The sequence below is a fragment of the Eriocheir sinensis genome, chromosome 42 (genome assembly GCF_024679095.1).
Source record: "Eriocheir sinensis breed Jianghai 21 chromosome 42, ASM2467909v1, whole genome shotgun sequence".
In the NCBI taxonomy this organism is placed as follows: domain Eukaryota; kingdom Metazoa; phylum Arthropoda; class Malacostraca; order Decapoda; family Varunidae; genus Eriocheir; species Eriocheir sinensis.
In genome coordinates this window covers 8540342-8554350 of record NC_066550.1, presented here as the reverse complement: position 1 = coordinate 8554350, position 14009 = coordinate 8540342, and the positions used below count along the sequence as shown (strand labels likewise).

Genomic DNA, 14009 nt, shown 5'->3' with positions numbered 1-14009 from the left:
GGACAAAATCAGGTGATCTTGCGAATAAATGTAATGTTAGTTAGTCAATGAGAGAAAGAGGAAAACCAGATAAAATGAGGTCATCTTTTGAGTGAGTGTAACATTGGCGAGTCATTCTTGGATGCGAAAAAGAAGGAAACTGGACAAAATTAGGTAATCTTGCAAATGAATGTTATGTTAGTTAGTCAGTGTGAGAAAGAAGAAAACCAGATGAAATGAGTTGATCTTGTGAGTGAGCGTAACTACACTGGCAAGTTATTCTTGGACATGAAAAAGAAAGAAACAGGACAAAATTACATGATCTTGCAAAGGAATACAGTGTTAGTCAATTTGAGAAAGAAGGAGACGAGATAAAATGAGGTCATCTTTTAAGTGAGTGTAATGTTTGTGAATCAATCTTAGACGCAAAAAAGAAACGGAACAAAATGAGGTGATGGTGTGAGTGGGTGTAATGTTAGTTAGTCCTGGTGCGAGAAAAATGGAAGAAGAACAGAATGAGGTGATCTTGCAAGTGAATGTAATGTTTGTGAGTTAGGGCTGTATTTTAAGACACCATTGCTTCTCACATCAACTATTTCTAAAGGTCAAAGAGGGGATCAATCTGGTTTTCATGAGTGTTTTTTAAGGTTCATGGCACAGAAGAAGGGTCAAACTACCACCAGGGTCATAAAACTACCCCTGGAAAGGCCTACAGCTCCTACGAAAGCCATGTCAAATATGTGAACTTGGGCGACGAAATGTTTTAAAATACGACCCTTAGTCTTGATGCGAGAAAGGAAACCAGATAGAATGAAGTGATTGTGTGAGTAGAGAAGTGAGCTAATTCTTGGGTACGAGAAAGAAGGAAATCAGATAGAGTGAGTGAGTTAGCGAGTTAATTCTTCCTCCTGCGCTGTGATACGAGGTTGCCATATTCTCCGCTCTGATAGAAGTGTACTTAACGCCTATAGTGAAGTGTTGTGTTAGTATTGCCGTCGCCTGCCGCCCACTCCCTCAAGCTCTACCCTGTTGTTCTTATTTATTTAATGTCCTTATTTCTCCCTATGCCCTAACTCTTTTTGTTCCTCGTTTTTCAGAATTCAAAAACTTTATCTACCTCTGCTATGTTTGTTTTTACTTTATATTCAGAGTAATGACGGCCTGTTAAACCCGGTAGCAGCGACGGGCCAAATTTGTGGCTCTACCGTGTAGCAGCGACGGGCCAAATTTGTGCCATGATATAAACCCCCAAAAATAGATGATACATGAACTGATCACAAATGCTTTGATATATATTATGAAATGGTTTGTGTGAATGATGATTTTTTCTCATTTTTCTCGCTTAGAGGGACCATTAAGAAACATGATCCCCCATGCTATCGGGTTAATCTTACCATCAACTTTTTTTTTCTTTTATGTATTTATATTTTACACGCAAGTTATATTCAGGGTAATGACGGTGTGTTTAATCTTACCATCATCAACTTTTTTTTCTTTTATGTATTTATTGTTTACACTCAAGGAGGCAGCTCAAAAAAAAAGAAAAAAAGAGGAAACTGTAAAGCCCATTGGTGCTGTTCCTGCAGGTAGTGGACAGTGAGAGAATCATTATTTTGGGATTATTTAATTGTTTGTGTAATTTTTCAAGCAAGGACGACAAAAATAACATCGTCCAAGCAGTGACAACTCCAGATAGGGGCTGAGCTTGGGGGATCATTATAGTCCGTTCCAACAACCGCCAAAGGAAGGATCAGTTCATGGCAAGAGCTCCCTCATAACCAGCAAAAGTAAATATATATGTTTTTTTCTGTGGCCATAATTTTCTAATACCCCAGAGTAAGTAATTAAGAGCAAACGGACAAAAACAATGTGAAAAAAAGCCTGCAAAGTGTCATAAGTCTAACCCCTTGACTGCGGATTTCCTACAAGAAGACATCACCAAGCTACAGGAATGGAACAAAAAGTGGCTGCTACAATTCAATGAAGAAAAATGTAAAGTCCTGCACCTCTGGAAGGGAAATCCAGCATACCAATACTAGATGGGAAACACTCCACTATCCATCACAGAGGCAGAGAAAGACCTGGGGCTATATGTTACCAGGCTACCAGTGAAGGCCAAATCCGTGCCAATCGCAGCGGACAGGTTAAGTGAATGCAGGATACAGCAAAGAGAAGCTATAGCTGCGTGTGACTGATTATAAAAGAAAAATTAACAACACAACTACATACTTCATTCCATCACGATATGCATGTCAGGAGGTAAAGGAAGGAAGGTTTTGCCATTGGGTGATCATTGCTTTCGTGGGTCGCTGGAACGGACTAGGGTTGGCCGCCAGTGACTATGGTAGTGTGTGTTGTAGTGGCGTAGAGGCCCAGTGAGGTGTGTGGTGAGGAGGAGGAGGAGGAGGTGATGTGTGTAGTGAGGAGGAGGAGAAGGAACAGCAGCAGTATTAGAACAGTAGACAATAAAATATGATCATAACTATACCTTTTTTCTATACCCAATGTAAGAAACAGTGTGAATCAGTGACTTATTTTCCATTTCATCATTAGCTCATTTGTAGCAGTCAGGTTAGATTTATTACTTATTTATTTATTTATTTACAGCAGAGGAGGCAGTTAAGGGCAAAAAAAATAATAACAGGAAAAATAAGTGTAATACGTAGAACAGAAAAAAAAAAAGTTCTCATTCCTCAGGTTAACCCGGTAGCAGCGATGGGCCAAATTTGTGGCTTTACCGTGTAGCAGCGACAGGCCAAATTTTTGCCATGATATAAACCCCCAAAAAAGATGATACATAATCTGATCACAAATGCGTTGATATATATTATGAAATGGTTTGCGTGAGTGATGATTTTTTCTCATTTTTCTCACTTAGAGGGACCATTAAGAAACATGATCCCCGCAGCTACCGGGTTAAATACTACACATACTCTTATAGATGCATGTTACTGTATTATCTTATTTATTCTCTTTTTAATAATGGGTAAAGCAAGAAGAGGAAGTGGATGAGCAGAGAGGGTATAGTAGGGGAAACAATAGGAGTGTAAGAGTTATATATTGTGTAGGTTGTTAATTGTTCTGTGTGGTTTGTTTAACGAGCACCTTCAGTGTATTCAGGGTCCGGCCTCATGCAGACTCCTTATGTTCTTATGTACATGTATCAAACCATTTCGTCGCCCCAGCACACATGTTTGACAAAGCTATCGTATGAGTATTGGGCATTTCCAGGGGTAGTTTTATGAGCCTGGTGGTAGTTTGACCCTTCTCTACCATGAACCTAAAATACCACTCATGACCCAACTGATCTCCTTTTTATTACGTAGGTTTGTTAATTGTTCTGTGTGGTTTGTTTAACGAGCACCTTCAGTGTATTTATTGTTTACACTCAAGTTATATTCAGAGTAATGACGGTATGTTTAATCTTATCATCATCCACTTTTTTTTATGTATTTATTGTTTACACTCAAGTTATATTCAGAGTAATGACGGTATGTTTAATCTTACCGGCCTCATGCAGACTCCTTACGTTCTTATGTTCTTATGTATATCAAACCATTTCGTCGCCCCAGCACACATATTTGACAAAGCTATCGTATGAGCATTGGGCATTTCCAGGGGTAGTTTTATGAGCCTGGTGGTAGTTTGACCCTTCTCTACCATGAACCTAAAATACCACTCATGACCCAACTGATCTCCTTTTTATTACGTAGGTTTGTTAATTGTTCTGTGTGGTTTGTTTAACGAGCACCTTCAGTGTATTCAGGGTCCAGCCTCATGCAGACTCCTTACGTTCTTATGTTCTTATGTGTATCAAACCATTTCGTCGCCCCAGCATGCATATTTGACAAAGCTTTCATATGAGTATTGGGCATTTCCAGGGGTAGTTTTATGAGCCTGGTGGTAGTTTGACCCTTCTCTACCATGAACCTAAAATACCACTCATGACCCAACTGATCTCCTTTTTGGCCTTTGGAAATAGTTGATGTGAGAGCTGAAAGCATCTAACAATATCAACCTTAGAATCTCGGGTCCCAAAAATAGTTACTACTGATCTTTGCATATTCTACTTAAGACCTCCACAAAGTCCGAATTCCTATGGCCCCCACGACCAACGCTGCCAGATTGTCGTACTCAGCTGCTTATATTTCCCGACTTCCTACCCCCAAACTGTCCTCTGGGGTCCAATAACGAAACTCATTTGTAGTTATCGTTAAAGGAGTTAGATCCTGATGTTTCTTGGCAATAGTTAGGCGTCAGAAACAGGTAAATACTATGCTCCGTGTACGATAATCTGGCGATGGTGCCCACGACTCTTGATCAGGCTCTGACAGTAGATCCAAAAGACTATGAGAGACAGTCATGGATGAAACTGAATAACGGAAACACAAAAGAACTGGTTAACAGGTAACAGCTATATAGTAAGAGCCAATGGAAAGGGAAGAATGTAAATTATGAACTAGAATTACTATACTAAAATTATTGTATTAACTCCTGTGTGGGAAGCCTATGATTACTCAAACCAATAACACAGACATCAAAAGTAAAGGTTCACTTACCTCCTGTGAGAGTGAAGGAAATGACATCAATAAACAAAACAACTCCATCAAGTCTTACTGTAGTGTTGAGACATCCTGTTAGTGGTACTGGACACACAAACACTCATTAAGAGGTTAGAATACAACATAGTTAAAAAAGTTGCTAGTTCAGTAGTACTTCATAATTGTTTTAACCCCTTGACTGTGGATTTCCTACGAGAAGACATCACCAAGCTACAGGAATGGAACAAAAAGTGGCTGCTACAATTCAATGAAGAAAAATGTTAAGTCCTGAAGCTTGGAAGGGGATATCCAGCACACCAATACCACATGGGAAACACTCCACTATCCACCACAGAGGCAGAGGAAGACCTGGGACTATATCTTATCAGGCTACCAGTGAAGGGATATCCAGCACACCAATACCACATGGGAAACACTCCACTATCGACCACAGAGGCAGAGGAAGACCTGGGAGTATACCTTATCAGGCTACCAGTGAAAGCCAAATCCGTCCCAATTGCAGCAAACGGGTTAAAAGTGGTTAGTTGCTGTATCCCAAGCTCTCCAAGTCCTAGTTTCAGTTATTACCAACTCAAAAACCAACAGCAGCTTCAATACTTTTTCTACTTTATCAAATTCCACACTTGCCTATTGATGCTATACTATTACTAACAGTAAAAATAAATGCTTTGGATGTAGCCATTAAACCATCAAAGTGGCTCATAAGACCTCATAAGGAACAGGGTCTGGCTGATACTTTTGAAACTGATCTCAAGGGAATGGCTGAGGAAGGGAGTCTGTAACATGAGATCCATTTTAAAACGAGAATATTGTCACCTTCGTAAGCAAACCACCTAAGTCATTATTTTCTACTTTACAGGATAAAGAAAAGAACTGTCATCATCTCATTTGACTTAAGATTTAGGCAGAAATGAAAAGGCCAATTCCAGAACACTCAAACCCTGAATGACGAAGGCAACTATAAAAACGGGCGTCACGTGTTAAAAGATTGATGTAGACAAAAACCTGGAAATTGCTGAAAAATGACTTAGGCGATTATTTTATGAGGGTGATGATATGCTCCAGAACAGTCAGTTGTTAGTGGTTAGGACAATACATGGTTAGTTTGAGGGTGGTCATGTGGTTAGCACACTACAATCTACCCCCAACACAAGGATACAGAAAGAGGAAATGTGGACTGTTCATTGTATATTCACGGAGGTGTTTCACCCATTTCGTAACATACAAAATCACTTATTCGATAAATAGGAGTGTTTGACGTGGAATCTGACTCAAAGTAAATGAGTTTCAAATAGATGTTTCCCTCATTCCATAACATACAAAATCACTTATACGGTAAAAAGGAGTGTCTGATGTGGAATCCAACTCTAAGTAAATGAGTTTCAATAGATGTTTCCCTCATTTCATAACATACAAAATAACTTATACGTTAAAAAGGAGTGTTTGATGTGGAATCCAACTCTAAGTAAATGAGTTTCAATAGATGTTTCCCTCATTTCGTAACATACAAAATCACTTATACGTTAAAAAGGAGTGTTTGATGTGGAATCCAACTCTTAAGTAAATGAGTTTCAAATAGATGTTTCCCTCATTCCGTAACATACAAAATCACTTATACGGTAAAAAGGAGTGTTTGATGTGGAATCCAACTCTAAGTAAATGAGTTTCAATAGATGTTTCCCTCATTTCGTAGCATACAAAATAACTCACACGATATACAGGAATGATGGAAGTGGAATTTGACTCTTAATTATAGGGGATTCAAGCAGGATGTTTCGGTCGTTTCGTAACATACAAAATCACTTACACGGTAGATATAAATGCTTGAAGTGGAATCAAACTCTAAGTAAGGGGGTTTCAAATTCCCTTATGTATCTGTAACCTTATTTATGACTTCTTTTATACTTAGTTCATCAAAAGCTGCCATAGATACCTGATACTTTATGGATATCTAATTTCTTATAAATCTGATTCTTAAGGTTATGCAGTTATAGAACTGATTCATAAGTTAAATAGGTCTGATACTTACTCATAAATTATGCATTTTCACAAAATTAATCTGCAAAGTGTTTTATTTTTATTTTTATGCATTAATGGAAACAACTAAATGCCATAAAAAAAATTAAAAAAAAAAAAAAAAAAAAGAGCTTCCCAACTGCTTCCCTGGTAAAGAGAGTTAAGAATGTGATGTCAGAGGTAATAAAATTGATAAATAAAGTGATAAATTGAATTATAAAATTCCCTTGACTGACACTCAAAACCATTCATTTCTGCATGGACAGGAAGCACAGATGAATAGAGACTGTCCTTCCCTCTTCAATAATCCTTAAAATGAAACCCGGGAGCTCTCGGTTGTGAGGCAAGCATGATAACCACTGCACCATGAAAATAACGGTTACATAATTTGGTCCCAACTTTCCTAATTGTAAAACTCTACAGGAAGTTATTTTCATCGAGAATCAAGAAATTTAAGGCACAGAAAGTCATTTTGAAAGATATTTTGCTCTACCAACCTTAAACAAGAAAATCAAGAAATTTAAGGCACAGAAAGTCATTTTGAAAGATATTTTGTTCTACCAACCTTAAACAAGAAAATCAAGAAATTTAAGGCACAGAAAGTCATTTTGAAAGATATTTTGTTCTACCAACCTTAAACAAGAGAATCAAGAAGTTTAAGGCACAGAATCACTTCACACACACACACATACACAAACATGCATAAAAAAGTACACATGAGCTGCCTGAATTATAGGGAAACCAAATTGTCGAGTCCGTTTAGGCGTTGGCTCCCACATGTCCATTTCTCCCCTCTGCTCTGCCACACACTCCCAACACCTATTTTTTCCGTTACCTATAGCTTGCATATGAGAGGAAGAGATAGGTGTTGGGACTGTGTGGCAAAGCAGAGGGGAGGAAAAGACCCGCGGGAGCCTACGCCAGACTGGCTTCGACATATTTGAAAGACTATAGACAAGAAATATGTTTGTAACCTCAATATCAACAGTCACACATAATACACTCTAACAAGGAACTACAATGGACACAACCTCTCGGCGAAACTATAAATCACTCGTCAAAGTTTGTAACAACCCTCTTAGTAGCTGCAAAATAAGTTATCATAAAATCTCTCTTACAGTAACAAGGACTTAAGGGAATGTATGATTAACAAAAAGAATATAAGCTGCCTCGTTAAAGCTTTCCAGCCTCATACAGACTCCTTACATTCTTATGTAAAATATAGTATCATAAACTCCTTCTGTAGTCATAGGGTAATGAAGACAGTGAGGAAATATGAAGTAACAAGAAGTAAAATGCTTAAGTATCATAATATCTTTTTCTGTAGCTGTAAAGTAATGTAGACAGTAAGGAACATAATGGTAATACAGCAAAATATTAGAATTACACCATCTTTTTCTGTGACCATTATCCCGGTACCAGTGACGGGCCAAATTTGTGACTTTACCATGTACCAGCGACGGGACAGATTTTTGCCATGATATAAACCCCAAAAAATAGATGCATAAACTGATCACAAAAGCGTTGATATATATTATGAAATGGTTTGCGTGAGTGATGATTTTTTCTCATTATTCTCGCTTAGAGGGGCCTTAAAGAAACATGATCCCCGCAGCTACCAGGTCAAGGAATGAGTGAGGCGAGGAAATGTGAAGTAAGAAACAGTAAAATATATAAGTATCATAACCTCTTTTTTCTGTAGCCGTAAAGTAACACAGAAAGCAGGGAATGTAGTGATAACAAGAAGTAGAATATGTAAGTATCATAACCTCTTTTATTGTAGATGTATAGTAACAAAGAGAGGAGAAAATGTACGAGTAACAAGCAAATAAATATCATGACCTCTCTCTTTTTCTGTGACCATAGAGTATCCTAAGTTTAATTGAATGCGAGATACAACAATGAAAAGTTTAAGTACCATAATATTTTCTCTTTCTGCAGATGGAGAGTAACTTAAGTAGTAGTGAATGTAGGGTTAGTAACATAAAAACTACTGACCAGAAAGTTAAAGAATCAACAATCAACATAGAACAAAAAGGAGATAAAGAAAAAAAAATCACAAACCATACACATCACAACCCACTACAGATAAAACTAACGACATGAAATCAAAGAAACCCATAAAAAACAAATCTACGAGGAAGAATAACAAAACTAAAACCCCAAAACTAAACAAACAAAACAAACATCATGCCTGCAGACTACACCTCCGGCAAAATGGGAAAAAAATCAAAACTACAAACACAAGAAAAAAATAAAATAAAATAAATCCAACTGACCTGCCTTGCTTTATATCATTAGTATTATCCGACATTGCTGGAGTTGATTTTACTAGCCGATGACAATTTTAACAGCCAATCCTTCAACATGGCTTTCCCTCCTTAGACTGAACGAGGCTGGTAGTAGTCAAGAGCTAGTAGTGGTGGGCTAGTATGGTGTTTGCTAGTAGTAGTCAGGCACGGGGGCACACACGATGCGGCAGAAATCCTTGTAGCGCACCATTCCGTTTGGGGAGATGTTGGCCTCTCGGAATATTTGCTCCACTGTGGGGTAACGGGAGGAAGGGTGAGGGTGAGGATGGGGAGGGGAGGAGGATGTTAGAAATGGTGTTAGGAAATGGTGTTAAGTGGTGGTGGTTTACTCTTAATATACTGGTGATGCGTAATGAGGGTGGTGGTAGTGTTTATCTGTTTTTGTTTTTGTTGATAATTATAGACATGCATGGAGCAGTGAGGATAGTGGGGGTGTTAGAGTTGGTGTTAGTGGTGGTGGTGGTGAAGCAGTGAGGATAGTGGCAGTGTTAGAGTTGGTGTTAGTGGTGGTGGTGGTGAAGCAGTGAGGATAGTGGCAGTGTAAGAGTTGGTGTTAGTGGTGGTGGTGTTGGTTTACGGTTAATACCAGTGATGTGTAGTAATAGTTGTTGCTTATTCCGATATGTTACATTTTTTTGGTCCTTATAAACAAGCAGCTTTAACATATAACAAAAAATTTACCTTTGCCTTTATAGACATTAATAAGCAAAGAATAGAAAATAGAATGCCACAACTTTACCTTGCATTTATAGACATGAATTAAGCAAGAAACAGAAACCTCAAAACAACAAAATAAAATGTGTATCAAACCTTACCCTCAAACACCCTACATCCCATCCATCACCCCAAATACTCACCCTCCTTGTGGCTGAGACGCTCGCCCCACTGCAGCAGGATGTGGCGCAGCTCCCGGGCGGGTATGGAGCCAGTGCGCTTGGGGTCGTGCCCCTGGAAGGCCGCTAGGATCTCCTCGGGGATGCGCTCCACCTGGCTGTGTTGGTGCATGATCTCAAGGAAGTCCGGAAAGCTCATCTTGCCACCTGTGGAGAAATTGGAAGTGAGGGAGTGGTTTGTGGAGGTGACTGAAGAGTGGTGTGTGGAAAGTTGGAAAGTTTTGTTTAGTCAGTGCAGCACCTGTGGTCATATGCCGGAGAGAGACAGAAGGGGAAGGAATTATAGGAGAAGGTAACAGATCGCAGGAGACGGGACACAACCACAAATTAATACCTGGTACCCATTCACTGCCCGGTGGACAGGGGCGTAGAGTATCGGAAAAGCCGCCCAAATGTGGTGTGTGGAAGTTGGTGGGTTACGGTAGTGGTGATGAGAGGGGAAAGATAGTGGTGAGTGGTAGTGGTGAAGGTGATAGTGGTGGTGATTGTGGTGTATGGACATTGATGTTGTGTGAGGTTGGCATGGTGAAAGAGGGAAGGTAGTGACAGTTAACCCGGTAGCAGCAGGGATCATGTTTCTTAATGGTCCCTCTAAGCGAGAAAAATGAGTAAAAATCATCACTCACACAAACCATTTCGAAATACATATCAAACCATTTGTGATCAATTTATGCATCATCTATTTTGAGGGGTTTATATCATGGCACAAATTTGGCCCGTTGCTGCTACACGGTGAAGCCACAAATTTGGCCCGTCGCTGCTACTGGGTTAAATATGGTGTATGGAAATTCATATGTGGTATTGATGTAGTGCTGAGTTGTGGAGAGTAAAGAATACAAAAGGTGAAATGAAGTGGAGGAGTGAAAGAGGAGTACGTATGGAGGGGGTGGAATGAGGTGGTCAGGTGGAGGATGATGGCTGTGGAAGGTGGAATATTTAGGTGGGATAGGGGTGGAAGGAAAATGTGTGGTGAATGGACTGATAAGCGAAACAAACTAAATAAATAAAGAAGAAACATACTATCACTCAAGGTACCCCGGCATGATGCGAAAGTTCCCCAGAAGTGCCCCAGGATATGGATTTCGTACCCCAGGGCGCCCCAAAAATACCCCAACTTGACACAGAAATACCCCAGGAAACCCAAAATGTACCCTGGATATACCCCAAAATTACCACATACTCAAGGTACCCCAGGATGATGCAAAAATTCCCCAGATGTCCCCAGAAGTGCCCCAGGATATGGATGTTGTATCCCAGGCTGCCCCCCAAAATACCCCAACTTGACACAGAAATACCCCAGGAAACCCAAAATGTACCCTGGATATACCCCCAAATTACCACATACTATCACTCAAGGTACCCCGGGATGATGCAAAAGTTCCCCAGATGTCCCCAGAAGTGCCCCAGGATATGGACGTTGTATCCCAGGGCGCCCTGAAAATACCCCAACTTGACACAGAAATACCCCAGACTGTCCACGATATGCCCCTGGAAACCCAAAATGTACCCCAGATACACCCCCAAATACCCAAAGTTGACCCCAAAACCACCACATACTAACACTCAAGGTACCCCGGGATGATGCAAAAGTTCCCCAGATGTCCCCAGAAGTGCCCCAAAATACCCCAACTTGACACAGAAATACCCTAGTGTCCCTGATATGCCCCTGGAAACCCAAAATGTACCCTGAATACACCCCCAAATACCCACAGTTGACCCCAAAATCACCACCACTTACTAAACCTACCGTCCTACCAACACCCTCGCCACTCACCCTTGTCCTTGAAGTAAGTCTTGAGCTCGGCGATGGTGGGGCTGAGGCCGAGGGAGCGCATGATCACCGTCAGCTGGTCTAGGGTGCGGATGGTACCATGGCGTGCATACAGAGAGAAGCACTCGCGGAACTCTGACAAGGGGTGGAAGGTGAGGCTCAGTTAGGTTAGGTGAAGCTCGGTTGACTGAAGTGTTTGGGGGTAAGATATGTGCAAGGGGGAGGGGATGTGTGTAAGGAGATGGGGATATGTGTGTATGGGGAATGGGGATGTGTTTTTGTGGAGGGGGGAGGGAGGGGTTGCAATGTAATAGACGGTAGTAGTAGTAGTAGAAGTAGTAGAAGTAGAAGTAGTAATAGTAGTAGTAGTAGTAATAGTAGTAGTAGTAGTAGTAGTAGTAGTAGTAGTAGTAGTAGTAGTAGTAGTAGTAGTAGTAGTAGTACGCCAAATAATATATAAAACATTTGTACCAATCCACTATCAGGTAATTATGCTAAATAGATACAAATACTTATTAAAATATACAAAGAGAAAGTTAATAAGGGTAATACCAATGCTACTGAGTCATTACTACTGCTACATCCTCCTGAGAGAAAGCTAATTACAACACACACAGAAAAAACAGGCTGAGGAATGGATCACAGGAAGGAAAGCTGGGAGGAATGTGTGGAGGAAGTGTGTGTGTGTGTGTGTGTGTGTGTGTGTGTGTGTGTGTGTGAGAGAGAGAGAGAGAGAGAGAGAGAGAGAGAGCAAACAAGCCCCACCCCAGGTATTCACCCACAGGTAAGGTAGAGCCAACTAACAGGTACATTCACACCTGCTTCACCCTGCAATCAAGGCCAGATACTCACCATCAATGTCCTGCTCCTTGAAGTGACGTGCCTGAAATAAAGAAAAAAGGAAATAATAACATGAGGAATAATCTTGGCCCTACAATAAAGAAAAAAAGGAAATAATAACATGAGGAATAATCTTGGCCCTACAATAAAGTAAAAAGGAAATAATAATGCTAACATAGGTTATATATCGCTGTTTAAAAGATAAATTTTCATCTAGTCACGACAGAATACTATAAAATTCTTCTTTTAATGGAGTAAAGCAGAACACCCTCAGCAAATAAAAATATACAAAATAGTTTAAACACAGCTGTCTTGAGACACCACATAAGTAAAGTTCTAATTTACCTACTAAGGCTGAAAATTCACTTTTCTTTGGGTCAAAGTATTCTACACACACATAATCTGTTCTTGTAGATTATATTGTTTGTGCATAGGATAAAATGAATTCCATGACTTAGGAACATGTTAATAGGTAATATTATGATATATAACATAGCTGTCTTGAGGATACATTTTTCATTAAACTGTTCTTCTAATTCACTTTTTTTTGGCTAGAATTCACACCTGTTCAGGTAAAACTAATCTCCACATACGTAAACTATTCCTATCGTGCTGGAGTGTAAGGCAAAACAATTTCCGTGACTTGAAAACTTGCTAAAATGTGAAAACAACAAAAGTAACTCCCTTATCATGGTTATAATCTACGTCTATCAAGCTAAAAGTACCCTACATATACGTATACTATTCTTATCATGTTCTTGTATAAGACAAAACAACATCAGTGGCTCAGAAACACATTAAAATAGGAGGTTTTAAGGACACACAAGTACATACAGTATTTCTTTTAACTCACTTTTCATGACCAAAACTTATGTCAACGCACTATAAATATACGTAAACTAGTCTCATGATATTAGTGTGTAAGGTAAAACAGCCTCAGTGGCTTAGAAACATGTTAAAATAGGAAAGCAGTAAAAAATAAAATATCAAAAACACTTGTACGTTCTCAATCTAACTCAATTTTCATGGTCATAATTTATCTCCTCAAGTCAGAATGCTCTACTATAAATATGCAAAGTGATCTCATGTTATTAGTATGTAAAGCAAATCATCCTCAGTGGCTTATGAACATTATAAAATAGAGGTTAAATATAAAATAGCAGAACAAGTACTAATTCCTTTTAACTCGATTTTCATGGTTATAACTTATCTCCTCAGGTCAGAATGCTCCACAAATACGCAAACTGATCTCATGTTATTAGTGTGTAAGGCAAAGAATCCTCAGTGGCTTATAAACATAGTGAAATAGACCAAGTAGAGGTTGAATATAAAATGGCAGAACGAGTAACTACCTTTTAACTCAATTTCCATGGTTATAACTTATCTCCTCAGGTCAGAATGCTCTACAAATACGCAAACTGATCTCATGTTATTAGTGTGTAAGGTAAAGCATCCTCAGTGGCTTATAAATATGTTAAAATAGCTAAAATGTCTCCTTCCGCCTGCTTTCACTCACCATTGTTGATGATAAGCTGTGACGTCACGGCCTACACACACTGTTGCCAAGTCCACACGGAAACACAGGAATTTATCGTCTATTTTACCTTATTTTCCCTACTTCTATCTATTTATTCCT

At 39.4% G+C, this 14009-nt stretch overlaps 1 protein-coding gene and 1 long non-coding RNA gene across 6 annotated transcripts in view; one reads left to right on the top strand and one right to left on the bottom strand.

The window, feature by feature from the left end:
* Positions 1–8651, top strand: part of LOC127009915 (uncharacterized) — an 11939-nt gene extending 3288 nt beyond the window's left edge. For all 3 annotated transcript variants that reach the window (XR_007762534.1, XR_007762533.1, XR_007762532.1), the window contains exons 5-6: positions 13–2894; positions 8180–8651. This is a non-coding gene — a long non-coding RNA (uncharacterized LOC127009915). The remainder of the gene's footprint in view (positions 1–12; positions 2895–8179) is intronic.
* Positions 5713–14009, bottom strand: LOC127009913 (calmodulin-like protein 4). Of its 3 annotated transcripts, XM_050883444.1 has the most exons (7): positions 13890–14009; positions 12386–12416; positions 11537–11668; positions 9727–9909; positions 7191–9100; positions 6096–7054; positions 5713–6000 (listed from the first exon to the last, which is right to left on the bottom strand). In XM_050883444.1, the coding sequence occupies exons 1-5, from the start codon at positions 13890–13892 to the stop codon at positions 9000–9002; spliced, it is 450 nt and encodes a 149-aa protein (XP_050739401.1). In that variant the 5' UTR covers positions 13893–14009; the 3' UTR covers positions 5713–6000; positions 6096–7054; positions 7191–8999. The 3 variants fall into 3 exon arrangements, with proteins under 3 accessions (XP_050739401.1, XP_050739402.1, XP_050739399.1); XM_050883445.1 differs by having other exon boundaries at positions 5713–7122; XM_050883442.1 differs by having other exon boundaries at positions 5713–7054.

Excerpts from the sequence above, each read along its gene's own strand:
- LOC127009913 (XM_050883445.1), bottom strand. Across the intron at positions 11,669-12,385 it reads CAAGGAGCAGGACATTGATG|AGTTCCGCGAGTGCTTCTCT; the intron begins GTGAGTATCTGG and ends ACCCCTTGTCAG. Across the intron at positions 9,101-9,726 it reads GCGTCTCAGCCACAAGGAGG|TGGAGCAAATATTCCGAGAG; the intron begins GTGAGTATTTGG and ends GTTACCCCACAG.